Source organism: Engystomops pustulosus, chromosome 9 (assembly GCF_040894005.1).
Source record: "Engystomops pustulosus chromosome 9, aEngPut4.maternal, whole genome shotgun sequence".
In the NCBI taxonomy this organism is placed as follows: domain Eukaryota; kingdom Metazoa; phylum Chordata; class Amphibia; order Anura; family Leptodactylidae; genus Engystomops; species Engystomops pustulosus.
The window spans coordinates 110,727,864-110,749,311 of record NC_092419.1 but is presented as its reverse complement, the minus strand read 5'-3'; the positions used below and the strand labels follow the sequence as shown (position 1 = coordinate 110,749,311).

Below are 21,448 nucleotides of genomic sequence, written 5' to 3'. Positions count from 1 at the left end.
GATCGCCGCCGACCTGTGCCCGGAAGTGACGTCACGGCGTCTCCCAGGGCAGCAGCGGCGGCGGCCAGGGCCCATCATGGCGGCGGTGGAGAGGACTGCAGGTCCCGGCGGCCGCTGACTTTACCCCCGGGGGCTGCGGACTGTCCTGGTGTTCAGCTCTGTGTGACCGGACGGGTTGTCAGAGGGTCCGCAGCCTCCTCCACCCCCGGATCTGGGGATGACCCGGGAGGTGACAGCGGGGAGGAGACGTGTGTGTGGTAACCGGGGAGGGGCTCCTGTGCGCCCCCTGCCCTGAGCCCCTGCAGACCCCTGCCACAAGCCATGACATACAGGACCCCGAGCCCCTCATCACCTCCTGACCCCGAGCCCCTCATCACCTCCTGACCCCGAGCCCCCCGTCACCTCCTGACCCCGAGCCCCACCGTCACCTCCTGACCCCGAGCCCCCCCCGTCACCTCCTGACCCCGAGCCCCCCCTGTCACCTCCTGACCCCGAGCCCCCCCTGTCACCTCCTGACCCCGAGCCCCCCCCGTCACCTCCTGACCCCGAGCCCCCCCCGTCACCTCCTGACCCCGAGCCCCCCCTGTCACCACCTGACCCCGAGCCCCCCCTGTCACCACCTGACCCCGAGCCCCTCCTGTCACCTCCTGACCCCCCCATCAGCCCCCCCCCCATACCCCCTGAGCCCCTATCACCGCTGTGTCCCCCACATCCTCGGTTCCTCTTCTGAGTGGCTGGAGGTGAAGCTTCTGTGAGAGATCAGGGGCGGCTGGACACTGTACAGGAGCTTAGCCGCTGATCCGCAGCTTTTTACGTGTTTTGCTAAGTCCGGCTTCATCCTATGGGGCAGCAGCCTGGAAAAGTTCTGGGAGACCAGAGGAGGCCTAGTCTGCCCGCTCTACCCTTCATCAAAGGATCCGGCAAGAAGGACGCCCCCAAACATGGAGCAGCGCCCTGCAACGTCTTTGTGGAGCACGGTAAGACACTGACCCCCTTAATCCCGCAGCAATGGTACTGGGTCTCCTGGATTCCGGGACATTTGTGTGTTCACCATTGTTACGGTGGGCGCATGGCGGGAACACTCTGGTCTGTATCATGTGACTTTATAAATGGAGGCGGAGCTATTACTGACAGGTGTTTAATATCTGTCACTATAAGCTCCACCCCCACAAGGTTACCGCCTGGAGCTGCCCATGTATCCAGTTCTCAGGTCCAGCACTGATGCGAGGACCGGCACCATTATAGTGGTCATGTAAGGGAACTGCACCTCTGCTTCTATTCACTTGACTGTCAGCAGAGTTGTAATACCCCAGTGCCACCACTATGCAATGGAGGGAGCCTTCTGCTATAGCTTCAGCCTCAACAGCTGCTTAGTGTCAGATCCCACTGACTGGATACATCTTCTGAGGATTGCTCGTGCATGAGGGGGCAACACCGCTCCTTAAAGGGGTTGTTCAGGATCAGCAGGTGGTGTACAAGCACGCAGCATATACTTGCCTTTCTCCAGTGTACAGTGATGATCAGCGGTGACGTCACATGCTGTAGGGGGTGCGCACTCTCAGGACCCGAGCCCCTCCATCACCTCTGTCCTCTGTAGGGGGTGCGCACTCTCAGGACCCCGAGCCCCTCCATCACCTCTGTCCTCTGTAGGGGGTGCGCACTCTCAGGACCCCGAGCCCCTCCATCACCTCTGTCCTCTGTAGGGGGTGCGCACTCTCAGGACCCCGAGCCCCTCCATCACCTCTGTCCTCTGTAGGGGGTGCGCACTCTCAGGACCCCGAGCCCCTCCATCACCTCTGTCCTCTGTAGGGGGTGCGCACTCTCAGGACCCCGAGCCCCTCCATCACCTCTGTCCTCTGTAGGGGGTGCGCACTCTCAGGACCCCGAGCCCCTCCATCACCTCTGTCCTCTGTAGGGGGTGCGCACTCTCAGGACCCCGAGCCCCTCCATCACCTCTGTCCTCTGTAGGGGGTGCGCACTCTCAGGACCCCAAGCCCCTCCATCACCTCTGTCCTCTGTAGGGGGTGCGCACTCTCAGGCCCCCGAGCCCCTCATCACCTCTGTCCTCTGTAGGGGGTGCGCACTCTCAGGACCCCGAGCCCCTCCATCACCTCTGTCCTCTGTAGGGGGTGCGCACTCTCAGGACCCCAAGCCCCTCCATCACCTCTGTCCTCTGTAGGGGGTGCGCACTCTCAGGCCCCCGAGCCCCTCATCACCTCTGTCCTCTGTAGGGGGTGCGCACTCTCAGGACCCCGAGCCCCTCCATCACCTCTGTCCTCTGTAGGGGGTGCGCACTCTCAGGACCCCGAGCCCCTCATCGCCTCTGTCCTCTGTAGGGGGTGCGCACTCTCAGGACCCCGAGCCCCTCCATCACCTCTGTCCTCTGTAGGGGGTGCGCACTCTCAGGACCCCGAGCCCCTCATCACCTCTGTCCTCTGTAGGGGGTGCGCACTCTCAGGACCCCGAGCCCCTCCATCACCTCTGTCCTCTGTAGGGGGTGCGCACTCTCAGGACCCCGAGCCCCTCCATCACCTCTGTCCTCTGTAGGGGGTGCGCACTCTCAGGACCCCGAGCCCCTCATCACCTCTGTCCTCTGTAGGGGGTGCGCACTCTCAGGACCCCGAGCCCCTCATCACCCCTCCATCACCTCTGTCCTCTGTAGGGGGTGCGCACCCTCTCTATGTGTGGGGGGCGCCACAAACTAGCAGATTTGTGATTGGAAACTTTTGGGTACAGATTCTGCCCTACATGTGGGGGAAGTATAAAAACTCTACACACAAGTCCTGCAGCAGAGGTTACCCCACCTGGGGGTTATATTGGGGGTCCGCGCCGTGCCCGGGGTGGTGGGAGATCTGTAGTGGTCCTGCAGACGTCTCATCCTTTATAATTGTTTTGTGATTTGTGGCCGTTCAGCATCTTTCAGAAGGAAGAGACGGACGCAAAGTGAATTATAAGCCCCGTTATTGTTTTCTTGTGTCAGCTGTCATTTGTCAGTGCAGGAATCACTGTAACATGTAGCAGGTAATGTGATGGTGCGTGTAGTTTGAGGGTCCGGGGGGAGGGGGGGGATATACATTATATTACAGTGATCTGTCCTCAGATATCCCCAGGGGGAGTAAAGGTCGGGGGTCACACTGATGATTAATGTAATCTACACAATAAGGGGCGCCATGTACCGTGAGGCTGGATGTGACCCCACTGATCCCCTCGTGTATGGGGTGGGAGGCTCAGCATCTATTAGGGGATTGGGACCCCGTTCTTCAGGAGGTTATCCCTGTGCGCGTGATTTGGGGGGGGGGGGGAGGCGTTTCCCATGGCGGCTCATAAATGTCACCCACCTCTTTATATGAGGGTCTGTGGGTGTCACCTCTGATGGGTCTGGGCAGAGGCCATATCTTTATATATAGATTGCTCTGCGTCCTGCTTGCTGTCAGTGAATATCTCCAGCACAGGGATGGGTGCTGGGGCCTCCTCCATGATTGTATGGTCCCTTCTGCAGCATTTGCTTGTGGGGGCTCTTATTATTAGCTGCAATACCAGACACGGCCTATAGTCAGGGGTGGCGCTATTCCTGTACGTAGCCGCCATGTTTCGTCCCTCCCTCCCGCCTGTCGCTCTCTGTAAACTCCTCCGCTCCACACTCGTAGGTTTTATTCTCCTTTTTCGGTAAATCACGCTCTTTAATGCTGAAATTGCAATATTTCCTCCGCGTTGAAGCGTTTTTCATTTTCTCGTAAACGTCTCTGGGACTGGCGATTACATTTTAAGGCTTTCGCTTCTCGCCGCTTTTAATTATTTTCCCTCCAAACTGGGGTAGAAGTTGGTAAATGTGATTTATGGGATGTGCGGCGTGCGTCCCCGGCCGCGCTTCTCTTCCGTGGTTTTTGGTTCGGGCAGTTTCCAGAGAAGTTGAAATGTCTTTATTTTTGCAGGTTTTGACTCCCGCCGATCCCGTCACAGATGGCGGCGCAGCGTCGCCCGGCCTCATTACCGCCGCCGTGTAAACAGCGTCCGCACGACCCGTTACTGGCGCATTGATTCACATATCGAAGCTTTTGACCTGTTTTTCCCCCTGCGCACAAAGAGTATTGGATTTCGCCGAGAAAGAGACATTGATGTAAACAAGGTGGCGGCCGAGCGCTGACAGCGGGACACTGACGGGGGTCGATCGCTATGGATTTCCAGTCTCCTCCACGCGAGGAGTTAATTACGGGGCAGTGATTGCACGTCTGCCGCGTCCCGCCATTCATCCGCTGACACCTAAATTGACTGCGCAGTGTTAAACATTGTCATCGTCGTATTGACCCCCTAAGTGGCCCTCTAACATTGGCGCGGAGTAGATTTAGAAATTACAGGGAGCGTCACATGCGGGAATCATCTATTACCAGGGAATTCTACTTCATCCATCCAGATTTTTCTACAGATGACGGAAATAACGACCCCATGTGACCTGCCCTACAGCCTCTCTTCTGATCTATTACTCTCTGTTATCAGCCATTACATCCCGGGGAGAGGAGACTGTACAGGGGGGATACAATCTATTACTCTCTGTTATCAGCCATTACACCCCGGGGAGAGGAGACTGTACAGGAGGGGATACAATCTATTACTCTCTGTTATCAGCCATTACATCCCGGGGAGAGGAGACTGTACAGGGGGGATACAATCTATTACTCTCTGTTATCAGCCATTACATCCCGGGGAGAGGAGACTGTACAGGGGGGATACAATCTATTACTCTCTGTTATCAGCCATTACATCCCGGGGAGAGGAGACTGTACAGGGGGGATACAATCTATTACTCTCTGTTATCAGCCATTACATCCTGGGGAGAGGAGACTGTACAGGAGGGGATACAATCTATTACTCTCTGGTATCAGCCATTACACCCCGGGGAGAGGAGACTGTACAGGGGGGGATGCAATCTATTACTCTCTGTTATCAGCCATTACATCCCGGGGAGAGGAGACTGTACAGGGGGGGATGCAATCTATTACTCTCTGTTATCAGCCATTACATCCCGGGGAGAGGAGACTGTACAGGGGGGATACAATCTATTACTCTCTGTTAGCAGCCACTACATCCCGGGGAGAGGAGACTGTACAGGGGGGGATACAATCTATTACTCTCTGTTATCAGCCATTACATCCCGGGGAGAGGAGACTGTACAGGGGGGGATACAATCTATTACTCTCTGTTATCAGCCATTACACCCCGGGGAGAGGAGACTGTACAGGGGGAATACAATCTATTACTCTCTGGTATCAGCCATTCCCCCTGGGGGAATCCTGTATCCTGTCTCTACATCACCTCTGTGGGGGTCTATGGGGCTGAGATATAGGGGATGTCTGCATAGTTATAGACAGTGATGCTCTTCTGCTGTCTGTTGAATTCTGTTCCCTGTTCTGTGGACTCGTTACAATGTATCGGTGAAGGAATTAAAACAATTTGTGTCCATTTTAGCAAAATGCAGATGTGACAAAGCCGCGCACAGCTCCATGGAGGGGAGAACATGTGACCGGTCAGTTTCACATCATATTTGGGGCTAGCACCACACACCTATGGAATCCATCACTCGTCAGTTGAGTCCTATCCATCAGATGGATACAGGGCCCAGTATGGGGGTCCACGCTGGCTGGCCAGTGCTGCAGACACACATGACTGACCCCTGCAGGTAGGTGTCCCTCTATAGGTTTTCTATATTGTATGATCAGTGTTATATCCCTGCTGACCAGTGAGGACCCTGACACTTACCTGTCATGCTGCAGTACCAGGCACGGGCACTGTACAATGTATGGCGCTGTTGTTTGGTGCTGTGACCCCTCACTGTCTGTGATTAGGACCCCCTCTGCCCGTGCATAGGGAGAGTAATTGGAGGATGAGATGTGTTATGAGGCGGCCGGTCCCCGGGGGTCGGACTGAAATATCGTGTTATAGGTCTGCTGCCCGCAATAAAGCCTGGAAATGCCAGGGATCGCCGGGCGCTCCTTCTAATTACCTGATCACGAAGGCGCTGTCCCCTGTGTCACTGTCACCTCCCCCCCATAGGCACAGGGACCGAGGACTAATGGTGCTGAACGCCCAAAGCTTTATTTAATCGCACCATTCAGATAAAGCAAATTGTGCAGGATAATTAAGGGGTTAATACAGAGGGGCAGTTTAGCCGCCTGATCACCCACAGAATCCTGGTAGTCCCTCCTAATGTTTAGGACGCCCTGTTAGTGTTGAGTTACTGGCGGCCTCTATGATGTTTATGGGGAGTGATTAGAGGATGATGGTGGTTGTACTCCCACCTTTACTGGAGCTTGCGGGATAGTTGCAGGATGGGGAACCAATCAGAGGCCTGAGGGTCGTCTGTGAATATTCCAGCAGTGCACCTTACTGGTGACGGTAGCCCCTATTTCTCCATTATTTACATGATAATAAGCTTTGTGCATGGTGGGTGTGCACCTTCTAGGGTCAACCATGGCGGTGAAGCTGCAGGCGGCGAGGGGGACTGGCCTTGGCGGTGAAGCTGCGGGGGAATGGCCGTGGTGCTGGGGAATGGCCGTGGTGCTGCAGGCGGCGCGGGGGAATGGCCGTGGCTGCAGGTGGCGCAGGGGTAAGACCGTGGCGGCGGAGCTGTAGGTGGTGCTGGGGAATGGCCGTGGTGGCGGAGCTGTAGGTGGTGCTGGGGAATGGCCGTGGTGGCGGAGCTGCAGGTGGCGCAGGGGTAAGACCGTGGCGGCGGAGCTGCAGGCGGCGCGGGGGAATCACTGCTCTACCTCCTTGGGGACCATCTGCTAATATTCAACTACAGACATATAAAACTCTATCTACAGATGGGAAATTTTTTACACTTTGTGTTGAGATATATTCATGACATGTGACCAGTGACGACATCGCAGGTCCTTTAGCCTTCTAACAATAGCAAACTGTCCACCATGTTTGTGATGACATGAAATCACAGCAGCCTCCATGGAGGATGGAGAGGAGTAGAAGTCTATGGAGGAGGCAGCTGTGACTTCATGAGGTCAGATACATTCATGGGGTACAGTTTGGTATTGTTAAGAGGCTAAAGTACCTGCGATGATGTCACTGTGGTCACATGACATGAACTGTAACCATTAAGGAAGCATATAAGGCATGGGGAGGAGTAGATGGGAGGGGCTGGCTGAGCAGGACACACCCTCTCTGATCAGTAAGTGAAGAGGACTAAAGGAACCTATCACTTCAGCAAAGTATCGCACCTCCAGTTCTTCTGCCCTCATCCCCTGTAACGTCGGAGATTGATGGAACGTATACAAGTTAGAGGGGCCCGGGGGCTGCTGCCATGTCTGGCCCTGCACCTCCTGCCCTTGATCTGGACCCTGGCATTGCCCCTGCATTGTGCTGGTTCTGTCCGATAACGGGAACTTCTGGACTTGACCCTGTATAATGCAGATTTCTAATACTGTGTGACGAGATTACGGAGCGAGCGACATCCACTCATGTTATACGCCAGGAAAGAAGATTTACTGCCCCGGATCTCACTGACTCCATCTCTGTATTATGGAAGCTCATGTCTCGCTACACTCCCCAAACACATCATTAGAGGCACCTGATAGATGGCCGCATAGGTGCGCACCTCCATATAACACTGTCCTCGCTATTAGGAGACCGCTCTCTGTGTCCTGATGACAGCTAATCACTAGATGGTGCGGGAGAAGTTTTCAGCTCCGGTCCATCTATAGAGACCCCGGGGGACCAAACATATCTGGACTATAAGTGCACGGTCATTGATTATACTGTAGGGCTAAAAGATAGATTGCATTACTTATCCTGTATTATACCCCAGAGCTGCACTCACTATTCTGCTGCTGGTGCAGTCACTGTGTACATACATGACATTACTTATCCTGTACTGATCCTGAGTTACATCCTGTATTATACCCCAGAGCTGCACTCACTATTCTGCTGCTGGTGCAGTCACTGTGTACATACATGACATTACTTATCCTGTACTGATCCTGAGTTACATCCTGTATTATACTCCAGAGCTGCACTCACTATTCTGCTGCTGGTGCAGTCACTGTGTACATACATGACATTACTTATCCTGTACTGATCCTGAGTTACATCCTGTATTATACTCCAGAGCTGCACTCACTATTCTGCTGCTGGTGCAGTCACTGTGTACATACATGACATTACTTATCCTGTACTGATCCTGAGTTACATCCTGTATTATACACCAGAGCTGCACTCGCTATTCTGCTGCTGGTGCAGTCACTGTGTACATACATGACATTACTTATCCTGTACTGATCCTGAGTTACATCCTGTATTATACCCCAGAGCTGCACTCACTATTCTGCTGCTGGTGCAGTCACTGTGTACATACATGACATTACTTATCCTGTACTGATCCTGAGTTACATCCTGTATTATACCCCAGAGCTGCACTCACTATTCTGCTGCTGGTGCAGTCACTGTGTACATACATGACATTACTTATCCTGTACTGATCCTGAGTTACATCCTGTATTATACCCCAGAGCTGCACTCACTATTCTGCTGCTGGTGCAGTCACTGTGTACATACATGACATTACTTATCCTGTACTGATCCTGAGTTACATCCTGTATTATACCCCAGAGCTGCACTCACTATTCTGCTGCTGGTGCAGTCACTGTACATACATGACATTACTTATCCTGTACTGATCCTGAGTTACATCCTGTATTATACCCCAGAGCTGCACTCACTATTCTGCTGCTGGTGCAGTCACTGTGTACATACATGACATTACTTATCCTGTACTGATCCTGAGTTACATCCTGTATTATACCCCAGAGCTGCACTCACTATTCTGCTGCTGGTGCAGTCACTGTGTACATACATGACATTACTTATCCTGTACTGATCCTGAGTTACATCCTGTATTATACTCCAGAGCTGCACTCACTATTCTGCTGCTGGTGCAGTCACTGTGTACATACATGACATTACTTATCCTGTACTGATCCTGAGTTACATCCTGTATTATACTCCAGAGCTGCACTCACTATTCTGCTGCTGGTGCAGTCACTGTGTACATACATGACATTACTTATCCTGTACTGATCCTGAGTTACATCCTGTATTATACACCAGAGCTGCACTCGCTATTCTGCTGCTGGTGCAGTCACTGTGTACATACATGACATTACTTATCCTGTACTGATCCTGAGTTACATCCTGTATTATACCCCAGAGCTGCACTCGCTATTCTGCTGCTGGTGCAGTCACTGTGTACATACATGACATTACTTATCCTGTACTGATCCTGAGTTACATCCTGTATTATACCCCAGAGCTGCACTCACTATTCTGCTGCTGGTGCAGTCACTGTGTACATACATGACATTACTTATCCTGTACTGATCCTGAGTTACATCCTGTATTATACCCCAGAGCTGCACTCACTATTCTGCTGCTGGTGCAGTCACTGTACATACATGACATTACTTATCCTGTACTGATCCTGAGTTACATCCTGTATTATACCCCAGAGCTGCACTCACTATTCTGCTGCTGGTGCAGTCACTGTGTACATACATGACATTACTTATCCTGTACTGATCCTGAGTTACATCCTGTATTATACCCCAGAGCTGCACTCACTATTCTGCTGCTGGTGCAGTCACTGTGTACATACATGACATTACTTATCCTGTACTGATCCTGAGTTACATCCTGTATTATACTCCAGAGCTGCACTCACTATTCTGCTGCTGGTGCAGTCACTGTGTACATACATGACATTACTTATCCTGTACTGATCCTGAGTTACATCCTGTATTATACACCAGAGCTGCACTCGCTATTCTGCTGCTGGTGCAGTCACTGTGTACATACATGACATTACTTATCCTGTACTGATCCTGAGTTACATCCTGTATTATACTCCAGAGCTGCACTCACTATTCTGCTGCTGGTGCAGTCACTGTGTACATACATGACATTACTTATCCTGTACTGATCCTGAGTTACATCCTGTATTATACCCCAGAGCTGCACTCACTATTCTGCTGCTGGTGCAGTCACTGTGTACATACATGACATTACTTATCCTGTACTGATCCTGAGTTACATCCTGTATTATACCCCAGAGCTGCACTCACTATTCTGCTGCTGGTGCAGTCACTGTGTACATACATGACATTACTTATCCTGTACTGATCCTGAGTTACATCCTGTATTATACCCCAGAGCTGCACTCACTATTCTGCTGCTGGTGCAGTCACTGTGTACATACATGACATTACTTATCCTGTACTGATCCTGAGTTACATCCTGTATTATACCCCAGAGCTGCACTCACTATTCTGCTGCTGGTGCAGTCACTGTGTACATACATGACATTACTTATCCTGTACTGATCCTGAGTTACATCCTGTATTATACTCCAGAGCTGCACTCACTATTCTGCTGCTGGTGCAGTCACTGTGTACATACATGACATTACTTATCCTGTACTGATCCTGAGTTACATCCTGTATTATACCCCAGAGCTGCACTCACTATTCTGCTGCCGGTGCAGTCACTCTGTATATACATGACATTACTTATCCTGTACTGATCCTGAGTTACATCCTGTATTATACCCCAGAGCTGCACTCACTATTCTGCTGCTGGTGCAGTCACTGTGTACATACATGACATTACTTATCCTGTACTGATCCTGAGTTACATCCTGTATTATACTCCAGAGCGGCACTCACTATTCTGCTGCTGGTGCAGTCACTGTGTACATACATGACATTACTTATCCTGTACTGATCCTGAGTTACATCCTGTATTATACACCAGAGCTGCACTCGCTATTCTGCTGCTGGTGCAGTCACTGTGTACATACATGACATTACTTATCCTGTACTGATCCTGAGTTACATCCTGTATTATACCCCAGAGCTGCACTCACTATTCTGCTGCTGGTGCAGTCACTGTGTACATACATGACATTACTTATCCTGTACTGATCCTGAGTTACATCCTGTATTATACCCCAGAGCTGCACTCACTATTCTGCTGCTGGTGCAGTCACTGTGTACATACATGACATTACTTATCCTGTACTGATCCTGAGTTACATCCTGTATTATACCCCAGAGCTGCACTCACTATTCTGCTGCTGGTGCAGTCACTGTGTACATACATGACATTACTTATCCTGTACTGATCCTGAGTTACATCCTGTATTATACCCCAGAGCTGCACTCACTATTCTGCTGCTGGTGCAGTCACTGTACATACATGACATTACTTATCCTGTACTGATCCTGAGTTACATCCTGTATTATACCCCAGAGCTGCACTCACTATTCTGCTGCCGGTGCAGTCACTGTGTACATACATGACATTACTTATCCTGTACTGATCCTGAGTTACATCCTGTATTATACTCCAGAGCGGCACTCACTATTCTGCTGCTGGTGCAGTCACTGTGTACATACATGACATTACTTATCCTGTACTGATCCTGAGTTACATCCTGTATTATACACCAGAGCTGCACTCGCTATTCTGCTGCTGGTGCAGTCACTGTGTACATACATGACATTACTTATCCTGTACTGATCCTGAGTTACATCCTGTATTATACTCCAGAGCTGCACTCACTATTCTGCTGCTGGTGCAGTCACTGTGTACATACATGACATTACTTATCCTGTACTGATCCTGAGTTACATCCTGTATTATACCCCAGAGCTGCACTCACTATTCTGCTGCTGGTGCAGTCACTGTGTACATACATGACATTACTTATCCTGTACTGATCCTGAGTTACATCCTGTATTATACCCCAGAGCTGCACTCACTATTCTGCTGCTGGTGCAGTCACTGTGTACATACATGACATTACTTATCCTGTACTGATCCTGAGTTACATCCTGTATTATACCCCAGAGCTGCACTCACTATTCTGCTGCTGGTGCAGTCACTGTGTACATACATGACATTACTTATCCTGTACTGATCCTGAGTTACATCCTGTATTATACCCCAGAGCTGCACTCACTATTCTGCTGCTGGTGCAGTCACTGTGTGTGGCCTATTTTCAGTGTCATTCTTGACTTTGGCCTGGATCCATCAGGAATCTAGAATTATTGAGGGAGATGCTATTTATATGTAAATTGTATAAGCAGGGTAGGGGGTGATCTGCCATGTCCTGTGTGTCCTGACACCTTTCTATCATAGCCAGCAGTGGTCAGGGGTCAGCATGGGTGCTCTGACCCCTCTGTGACTACACCCCCCATACACAGCGAGCTGCCATGTCCTGTGTCCTGACACCTTTCTATCATAGCCAGCAGTGGTCAGGGGTCAGCATGGGCGCTCTGACCCCTCTGTGACTACACCCCCATACACAGCGAGCTGCCATGTCCTGTGTGTCCTGATACCTTTCTATCATAGACAGCAGTGGTCAGGGGTCAGCATGGGCGCTCTGACCTCTCTGTGACTACACCCCCATACACAGCGAGCTGCCGTGTCCTGTGTGTCCTGACACCTTTCTATCATAGCCAGCAGTGGTCAGGGGTCAGCATGGGTGCTCTGACCTCTCTGTGACTACACCCCCCATACTCAGCGAGCTGCCATGTCCTGTGTGTCCTGACACCTTTCTATCATAGCCAGCAGTAGTCAGGGGTCAGCATGGGCGCTCTGACCTCTCTGTGCCTACATTCCCCATACACAGGGAGCTGCCATGTCCTGTGTGTCCTGATACCTTTCTATCATAGCCAGCAGTGGTCAGGGGTCAGCATGGGCGCTCTGACCTCTCTGTGACTACACCCCCCATACACAGCGAGCTGCCATGTCCTGTGTGTCCTGACACCTTTCTATCATAGCCAGCAGTGGTCAGGGGTCAGCATGGGCGCTCTGACCCCTCTGTGACTACACCCCCATACACAGCGAGCTGCCATGTCGTGTGTCCTGACACCTTTCTGTCATAGCCAGCAGTGGTCAGGGGTCAGCATGGGCGCTCTGACCCCTCTGTGACTACACCCCCATACACAGCGAGCTGCCATGTCGTGTGTCCTGACACCTTTCTGTCATAGCCAGCAGTGGTCAGGGGTCAGCATGGGTGCTCTGACCCCTCTGTGACTACACCCCCATACACAGCGAGCTGCCATGTCCTGTGTGTCCTGACACCTTTCTATCATAGCCAGCAGTGGTCAGGGGTCAGCATGGGTGCTCTGACCTCTCTGTGACTACACCCCCCATACACAACGAGCTGCCATGTCCTGTGTGTCCTGACACCTTTCTATCATAGCCAGCAGTAGTCAGGGGTCAGCATGGGCGCTCTGACCTCTCTGTGCCTACATTCCCCATACACAGGGAGCTGCCATGTCCTGTGTGTCCTGATACCTTTCTATCATAGCCAGCAGTGGTCAGGGGTCAGCATGGGCGCTCTGACCCCTCTGTGACTACACCCCCCATACACAGCGAGCTGCCATGTCCTGTGTGTCCTGACACCTTTCTATCATAGCCAGCAGTGGTCAGGGGTCAGCATGGGCGCTCTGACCCCTCTGTGACTACACCCCCATACACAGCGAGCTGCCATGTCGTGTGTCCTGACACCTTTCTGTCATAGCCAGCAGTGGTCAGGGGTCAGCATGGGCGCTCTGACCCCTCTGTGACTACACCCCCATACACAGCGAGCTGCCATGTCGTGTGTCCTGACACCTTTCTATCATAGCCAGCAGTGGTCAGGGGTCAGCATGGGTGCTCTGACCTCTCTGTGACTACACCACCCATACACAGCGAGCTGCCATGTCCTGTGTCCTGACACCTTTCTATCATAGCCAGCAGTGGTCAGGGGTCAGCATGGGTGCTCTGACTCCTCTGTGACTGAACCCCCATACACAGCGAGCTGCCATGTCCTGTGTGTCCTGACACCTTTCTATCATAGCCAGCAGTGGTCAGGGGTCAGCATGGGCACTCTGACCCCTCTGTGACTACACCCTCCCATACACAGCGAGCTGCCATGTCCTGTGTGTCCTGACACCTTTCTATCATAGCCAGCAGGGGTCAGCATGGGCGCTCTGACCCCTCTGTGACTACACCCCCCATACACAGTGAGCTGCCATGTCCTGTGTGTCCTGACACCTTTCTATCATAGCCAGCAGTGGTCAGGGGTCAGCATGGGTGCTCTGACTCCTCTGTGACTACACCCTCCCATACACAGCGAGCTGCCATGTCCTGTGTGTCCTGACACCTTTCTATCATAGCCAGCAGTGGTCAGGGGTCAGCATGGGTGCTCTGACCCCTCTGTGACTACACCCCCCATACACAGCGAGCTGCCATGTCGTGTGTGTCCTGACACCTTTCTATCATAGCCAGCAGTGGTCAGGGGACAGCATGGGCGATCTGACCCCTCTGTGACTACACCTCCCATACACAGCGAGCTGCCATGTCCTGTGTCCTGACACCTTTCTATCATAGCCAGCAGTGGTCAGGGGTCAGCATGGGTGCTCTGACCCCTCTGTGACTACACCCTCCCATACACAGCGAGCTGCCATGTCCTGTGTGTCCTGACACCTTTCTATCATAGCCAGCAGTGGTCAGGGGTCAGCATGGGTGCTCTGACTCCTCTGTGACTACACCACCCATACACAGCGAGCTGCCATGTCGTGTGTGTCCTGACACCTTTCTATCATAGCCAGCAGTGGTCAGGGGTCAGCATGGGCGCTCTGACCTCTCTGTGACTACACCTCCCATACACAGCGAGCTGCCATGTCCTGTGAGTCCTGACACCTTTCTATCATAGCCAGCAGTGGTCAGGGGTCAGCATGGGTGCTCTGACCCCTCTGTGACTACAACCCCCATACACAGCGAGCTGCCATGTCCTGTGTCCTGACACCTTTCTATCATAGCCAGCAGTGGTCAGGGGTCAGCATGGGCGCTCTGACCCCTCTGTGACTACACCCTCCATACACAGCGAGCTGCCATGTCCTGTGTGTCCTGACACCTTTCTATCATAGCCAGCAGTGGTCAGGGGTCAGCATGGGCGCTCTGACCTCTCTGTGACTACACCCCCATACACAGCGAGCTGCCATGTCCTGTGTGTCCTGACACCTTTCTATCATAGCCAGCAGTGGTCAGGGGTCAGCATGGGCGCTCTGACCCCTCTGTGACTACACCCTCCATACACAGCGAGCTGCCATGTCCTGTGTGTCCTGACACCTTTCTATCATAGCCAGCAGTGGTCAGGGGTCAGCATGGGTGCTCTGACCCCTCTGTGACTACACCCCCCATACACAGCGAGCTGCCATGTCCTGTGTGTCCTGACACCTTTCTATCATAGCCAGCAGTGATCAGGGGTCAGCATGGGCGCTCTGACCCCTCTGTGACTACACCCCCATACACAGCGAGCTGCCATGTCCTGTGTGTCCTGACACCTTTCTATCATAGCCAGCAGTGGTCAGGGGTCAGCATGGGCGCTCTGACCCCTCTGTGACTACACCCCCCATACACAGGGAGCTGCCATGTCCTGTGTGTCCTGTCACCTTTCTATCATAGCCAGCAGTGGTCAGGGGTCAGCATGGGGGGCTCTGACCCCTCTGTGACTACACCCCCCATACACAGCGAGCTGCCATGTCCTGTGTGTCCTGACACCTTTCTATCATAGCCAGCAGTGGTCAGGGGTCAGCATGGGTGCTCTGACCCCTCTGTGACTACACCCCCCATACACAGCGAGCTGCCATGTCCTGTGTGTCCTGACACCTTTCTATCATAGCCAGCAGTGGTCAGGGGTCAGCATGGGTGCTCTGACCCCTCTGTGACTACACCCCCCATACACAGCGAGCTGCCATGTCCTGTGTGTCCTGACACCTTTCTATCATAGCCAGCAGTGGTCAGGGGTCAGCATGGGCGCTCTGACCTCTCTGTGACTACACCACCCATACACAGCGAGCTGCCATGTCCTGTGTCCTGACACCTTTCTATCATAGCCAGCAGGGGTCAGGGGTCAGCATGGGCACTCTGACCCCTCTGTGACTACACCCCCCATACACAGCGAGCTGCCATGTCCTGTGTGTCCTGACACCTTTCTATCATAGCCAGCAGAGGTCAGGGGTCAGCATGGGCGCTCTGATCCCTCTGTGACTACACCCCCCATACACAGCGAGCTGCCATGTCCTGTGTGTCCTGACACCTTTCTATCATAGCCAGCAGTGGTCAGGGGTCAGCATGGGCGCTCTGACCCCTCTGTGACTACACCCCCCATACACAGCGAGCTGCCATGTCCTGTGTGTCCTGACACCTTTCTATCATAGCCAGCAGTGGTCCCTTCATGTTGTTGTATGGGTGAAGTTGCTCTGTGTGAATATAGTTGTATGAGCTTCTGGGTTATATATAAAGGGACATGGCAGCAGTAGCCTTCTATGTGGGGTATAAGGTGTCCGGCCCCTGGTATTTGCCCCTCATGTGCTGGCGCTTCCCCTCCTGATGGAGAAGTTGCACATATTCCCATCCCAGCAGTGTCTGTGCTGCAGTAATCCGGTGATTTGGCAGATTATCAGGCACTTGTCTTGCGCTGCTTTGTGCTGGATTATCCGGCAGATGACACGTGTGTATTGTGCCTGCAGGTGTAGGGAAGGGTTAATATGACATGGCTGCACCCCCCTCTTGTATACATGTAGATGATTTGCACCCCTTCTCCTTGTCTGTCCCATGCAGTCACCCCTGCAGCCTCTAGGGGGCGCTGCTAGCATGTGTCCTCTGGTGCCAGCTGCTGCAGAACTGCTGAGGCTGCAGAACCTCTCCGGGTCGGCCCGCTTTAGTATGCAGCTCCAGCGCTCAGCACTTCTCCTGATTTGTTAGACACTTACATCTCATTACTAATCTTTGGACTCTTCTGTCCTGCAAAATTATCACTTCTGGGGTCCAGGAACTTTCTGCTGATCCCTTCAAAAGTGTTTCTTCCTTCTGGACTAAGATTCAGACTATTGCCATTATGGGGTGAGACCCAGCTTAGCACTGACCGGGGGCTTGTATCCCCCTGTATAATCAGGGGTTCAGATCCTGGAATCTAGGAATTTGTTACAAATTGTTGCTAACACCGACTTTTTTGTCTGTCTTGTGCTTCCTCTCATGGCCACTAGAGGCGCTCTTCTACTAGATATCCTCACTATACTGGGCAGGTGCCGTAGATATTTTAGGATGCGTTGTTCTCTGCTGTACCTTTTGCCCCCCGTACACCCTTGGGGTAAGCTCTCCTTCTGCCACAGACTGCAGGATCCATGTGGTCACCATTAATATTTCATCACATCTCTGCTCCTCACGATCCGGCAGTCGTCCCTCCACAGCAGAGGGTTTGTCTCTCTGTGACCTCAATGTTTGTCTCTGATATCTCAGATTACAGCATCGTTCTGCTAAAACATCCCAGACTATCAGTTACCCCCCATTATTCTGCACAATAACTCACCGCAATCGTCTTGTGAAATGTCCTGAACCATCCAGACCATAATAGGACCTCACACTGCTGTGCTCTGTGCTCTCTGCAGCCAGTGTTATGTATTGTCCCTGGAGAGATGTGTAATCACACCTCACACTGCTGTGCTCTGTGCTCTCTGCAGCCAGTGTTATGTATTGTCCCTGGAGAGATGTGTAATCAGACCTCACACTGCTGTGCTCTTTGCTCTCTGCAGCCATTGTTATGCATTATCCCTGGAGAGATGTGTAATCAGACCTCACACTGCTGTGCTCTGTGCTCTCTGCAGCCAGTGTCATGTACTGTCCCTGGAGAGATGTGTAATCAGACCTCACACTGCTGTGCTCTGTACTCTCTGCAGCCAGTGTTATGCATTGTCCCTGGAGAGATGTGTAATCATACCTCACACTGCTGTGCTCTGTGCTCTCTGCAGCCAGTGTTATGTACTGTCCCTGGAGAGATGTGTAATCAGACCTCACACTGCTGTGCTCTGTGCTCTCTGCAGCCAGTGTTATGTATTGTCCCTGGAGAGATGTGTAGTCAGACCTCACACTGCTGTGCTCTGTGCTCTCTGCAGCCAGTGTTATGTATTGTCCCTGGAGAGATGTGTAATCAGACCTCACACTGCTGTGCTCTGTGCTCTCTGCAGCCAGTGTAAAGTATTGTCCCTGGAGAGATGTGTAATCAGACCTCACACTGCTGTGCTCTGTACTCTCTGCAGCCAGTGTTATGTATTGTCCCTGGATAGATGTGTAATCATACCTCACACTGCTGTGCTCTGTGCTCTCTGCAGCCAGTGTTATGTATTGTCCCTGGAGAGATGTGTAATCAGACCTCACGCTGCTGTGCTCTGTGCTCTCTGCAGCCAGTGCTATGTATTGTCCCTGGAGAGATGTGTAATCAGACCTCGCACTGCTGTGCTCTGTGCTCTCTGCAGCCAGTGTTATGTAATGTCCCTGGAGGGATGTGTAGTCATACCTCACACCGTCAGGGGCTCTGCACTGATCTCCTTTGTTGCAGTGATTTGGGATCCGTGAGGTCGGGGGTCTGTAGTGTAGACATGGGGTGGTCGGCTGTAGAGGAGCGGTAGGGTTACAGTAGGTTTGGGGGGCTGTAGTGTAGACATGGGGTGGTTGGCTGCAGAGGAGCGGTAGGGTTACAGTAGGTTTGGGGGTCTGTAGTGTAGACATGGGGTGGTCGGCTGTAGAGGAGCGGTAGGGTTACAGTAGGTTTGGGGGTCTGTAGTGTAGACATGGGGTGGTCGGCTGCAGAGGAGCGGTAGGGTTACAGTAGGTTTGGGGGGCTGTAGTGTAGACATGGGGTGGTCGGCTGTAGAGGAGCGGTAGGGTTACAGTAGGTTTGGGGGTCTGTAGTGTAGACATGGGGTGGTCGGCTGTAGAGGAGCGGTAGGGTTACAGTAGGTTTGGGGGGCTGTAGTGTAGACATGGGGTGGTCGGCTGTAGAGGAGCGGTAGGGTTACAGTAGGTTTGGGGGGCTGTAGTGTAGACATGGGGTGGTCGGCTGTAGAGGAGCGGTAGGGTTACAGTAGGTTTGGGGGTCTGTAGTGTAGACATGGGGTGGTCGGCTGCAGAGGAGCGGTAGGGTTACAGTAGGTTTGGGGGGCTGTAGTGTAGACATTGGGTGGTCGGCTGTAGAGGAGCGGTAGGGTTACAGTAGGTTTGGGGGTCTGTAGTGTAGACATGGGGTGGTCGGCTGCAGAGGAGCGGTAGGGTTACAGTAGGTTTGGGGGGCTGTAGTGTAGACATGGGGTGGTCGGCTGTAGAGGAGCGGTAGGGTTACAGTAGGTTTGGGGGGCTGTAGTGTAGACATGGGGTGGTCGGCTGTAGAGGAGCGGTAGGGTTACAGTAGGTTTGGGGGGCTGTAGTGTAGACATGGGGTGGTCGGCTGTAGAGGAGCGGTAGGGTTACAGTAGGTTTGGGGGGCTGTAGTGTAGACATGGGGTGGTCGGCTGTAGAGGAGCGGTAGGGTTACAGTAGTTTTGGGGGGCTGTAGTGTAGACATGGGGTGGTCGGCTGCAGAGGAGCGGTAGGGTTACAGTAGGTTTGGGGGTCTGTAGTGTAGACATGTGGTGGTCGGCTGCAGAGGAGCGGTAGGGTTACAGTAGGTTTGGGGGGCTGTAGTGTAGACATGGGGTGGTCGGCTGTAGAGGAGCGGTAGGGTTACAGTAGGTTTGGGGGGCTGTAGTGTAGACATGGGGTGGTCGGCTGTAGAGGAGCGGTAGGGTTACAGTAGGTTTGGGGGGCTGTAGTGTAGACATGGGGTGGTCGGCTGTAGAGGAGCGGTAGGGTTACAGTAGGTTTGGGGGGCTGTAGTGTAGACATGGGGTGGTCGGCTGTAGAGGAGCGGTAGGGTTACAGTAGGTTTGGGGGTCTGTAGTGTAGACATGGGGTGGTCGGCTGTAGAGGAGCGGTAGGGTTACAGTAGGTTTGGGGGTCTGTAGTGTAGACATGGGGTGGTCGGCTGTAGAGGAGCGGTAGGGTTACAGTAGGTTTGGGGGGCTGTAGTGTAGACATGGGGTGGTCGGCTGTAGAGGAGCGGTAGGGTTACAGTAGGTTTGGGGGGCTGTAGTGTAGACATGGGGTGGTCGGCTGTAGAGGAGCGGTAGGGTTACAGTAGGTTTGGGGGGCTGTAGTGTAGGCATGGGGTGGTCGGCTGTAGAGGAGCGGTAGGGTTAGAGTAGGTTTGGGGGGCTGTAGTGTAGACATGGGGTGGTCGGCTGTAGAGGAGCGGTAGGGTTACAGTAGGTTTGGGGGGCTGTAGTGTAGACATGGGGTGGTCGGCTGCAGAGGAGCGGTAGGGTTACAGTAGGTTTGGGGGTCTAGTGTAGACATGGGGTGGTCGGCTGTAGAGGAGCGGTAGGGTTACAGTAGGTTTGGGGGGCTGTAGTGTAGGCATGGGGTGGTCGGCTGTAGAGGAGCGGTAGGGTTACAGTAGGTTTGGGGGGCTGTAGTGTAGACATGGGGTGGTCGGCTGTAGAGGAGCGGTAGGGTTACAGTAGGTTTGGGGGGCTGTAGTGTAGACATGGGGTGGTCGGCTGCAGAGGAGCGGTAGGGTTACAGTAGGTTTGGGGGTCTGTAGTGTAGACATGTGGTGGTCGGCTGCAGAGGAGCGGTAGGGTTACAGTAGGTTTGGGGGGCTGTAGTGTAGACATGGGGTGGTCGGCTGTAGAGGAGCGGTAGGGTTACAGTAGGTTTGGGGGGCTGTAGTGTAGACATGGGGTGGTCGGCTGTAGAGGAGCGGTAGGGTTACAGTAGGTTTGGGGGGCTGTAGTGTAGACATGGGGTGGTCGGCTGTAGAGGAGCGGTAGGGTTACAGTAGGTTTGGGGGGCTGTAGTGTAGACATGGGGTGGTCGGCTGTAGAGGAGCGGTAGGGTTACAGTAGGTTTGGGGGGCTGTAGTGTAGACATGGGGTGGTCGGCTGTAGAGGAGCGGTAGGGTTACAGTAGGTTTGGGGGTCTGTAGTGTAGACATGGGGTGGTCGGCTGTAGAGGAGCGGTAGGGTTACAGTAGGTTTGGGGGGCTGTAGTGTAGACATGGGGTGGTCGGCTGTAGAGGAGCGGTAGGGTTACAGTAGGTTTGGGGGGCTGTAGTGTAGACATGGGGTGGTCGGCTGTAGAGGAGCGGTAGGGTTACAGTAGGTTTGGGGGGCTGTAGTGTAGGCATGGGGTGGTCGGCTGTAGAGGAGCGGTAGGGTTAGAGTAGGTTTGGGGGGCTGTAGTGTAGACATGGGGTGGTCGGCTGTAGAGGAGCGGTAGGGTTACAGTAGGTTTGGGGGGCTGTAGTGTAGACATGGGGTGGTCGGCTGCAGAGGAGCGGTAGGGTTACAGTAGGTTTGGGGGCTGTAGTGTAGACATGGGGTGGTCGGCTGCAGAGGAGCGGTAGGGTTACAGTAGGTTTGGGGGTCTAGTGTAGACATGGGGTGGTCGGCTGTAGAGGAGCGGTAGGGTTACAGTAGGTTTGGGGGGCTGTAGTGTAGGCATGGGGTGGTCGGCTGTA

General features: G+C 53.1%; 1 protein-coding gene across 1 annotated transcript in view; it reads left to right on the top strand.

Moving 5' to 3' along the window:
* Window positions 1–21,448, top strand: part of ABL1 (ABL proto-oncogene 1, non-receptor tyrosine kinase) — a 146,923-nt gene continuing 125,475 nt past the window's right edge. Inside the window, exon 1 of the mRNA XM_072125656.1 lies at window positions 1–977. Within this exon, the coding sequence (XP_071981757.1) occupies window positions 842–977 (136 nt within the window). The 5' untranslated portion in view covers window positions 1–841. The remainder of the gene's footprint in view (window positions 978–21,448) is intronic.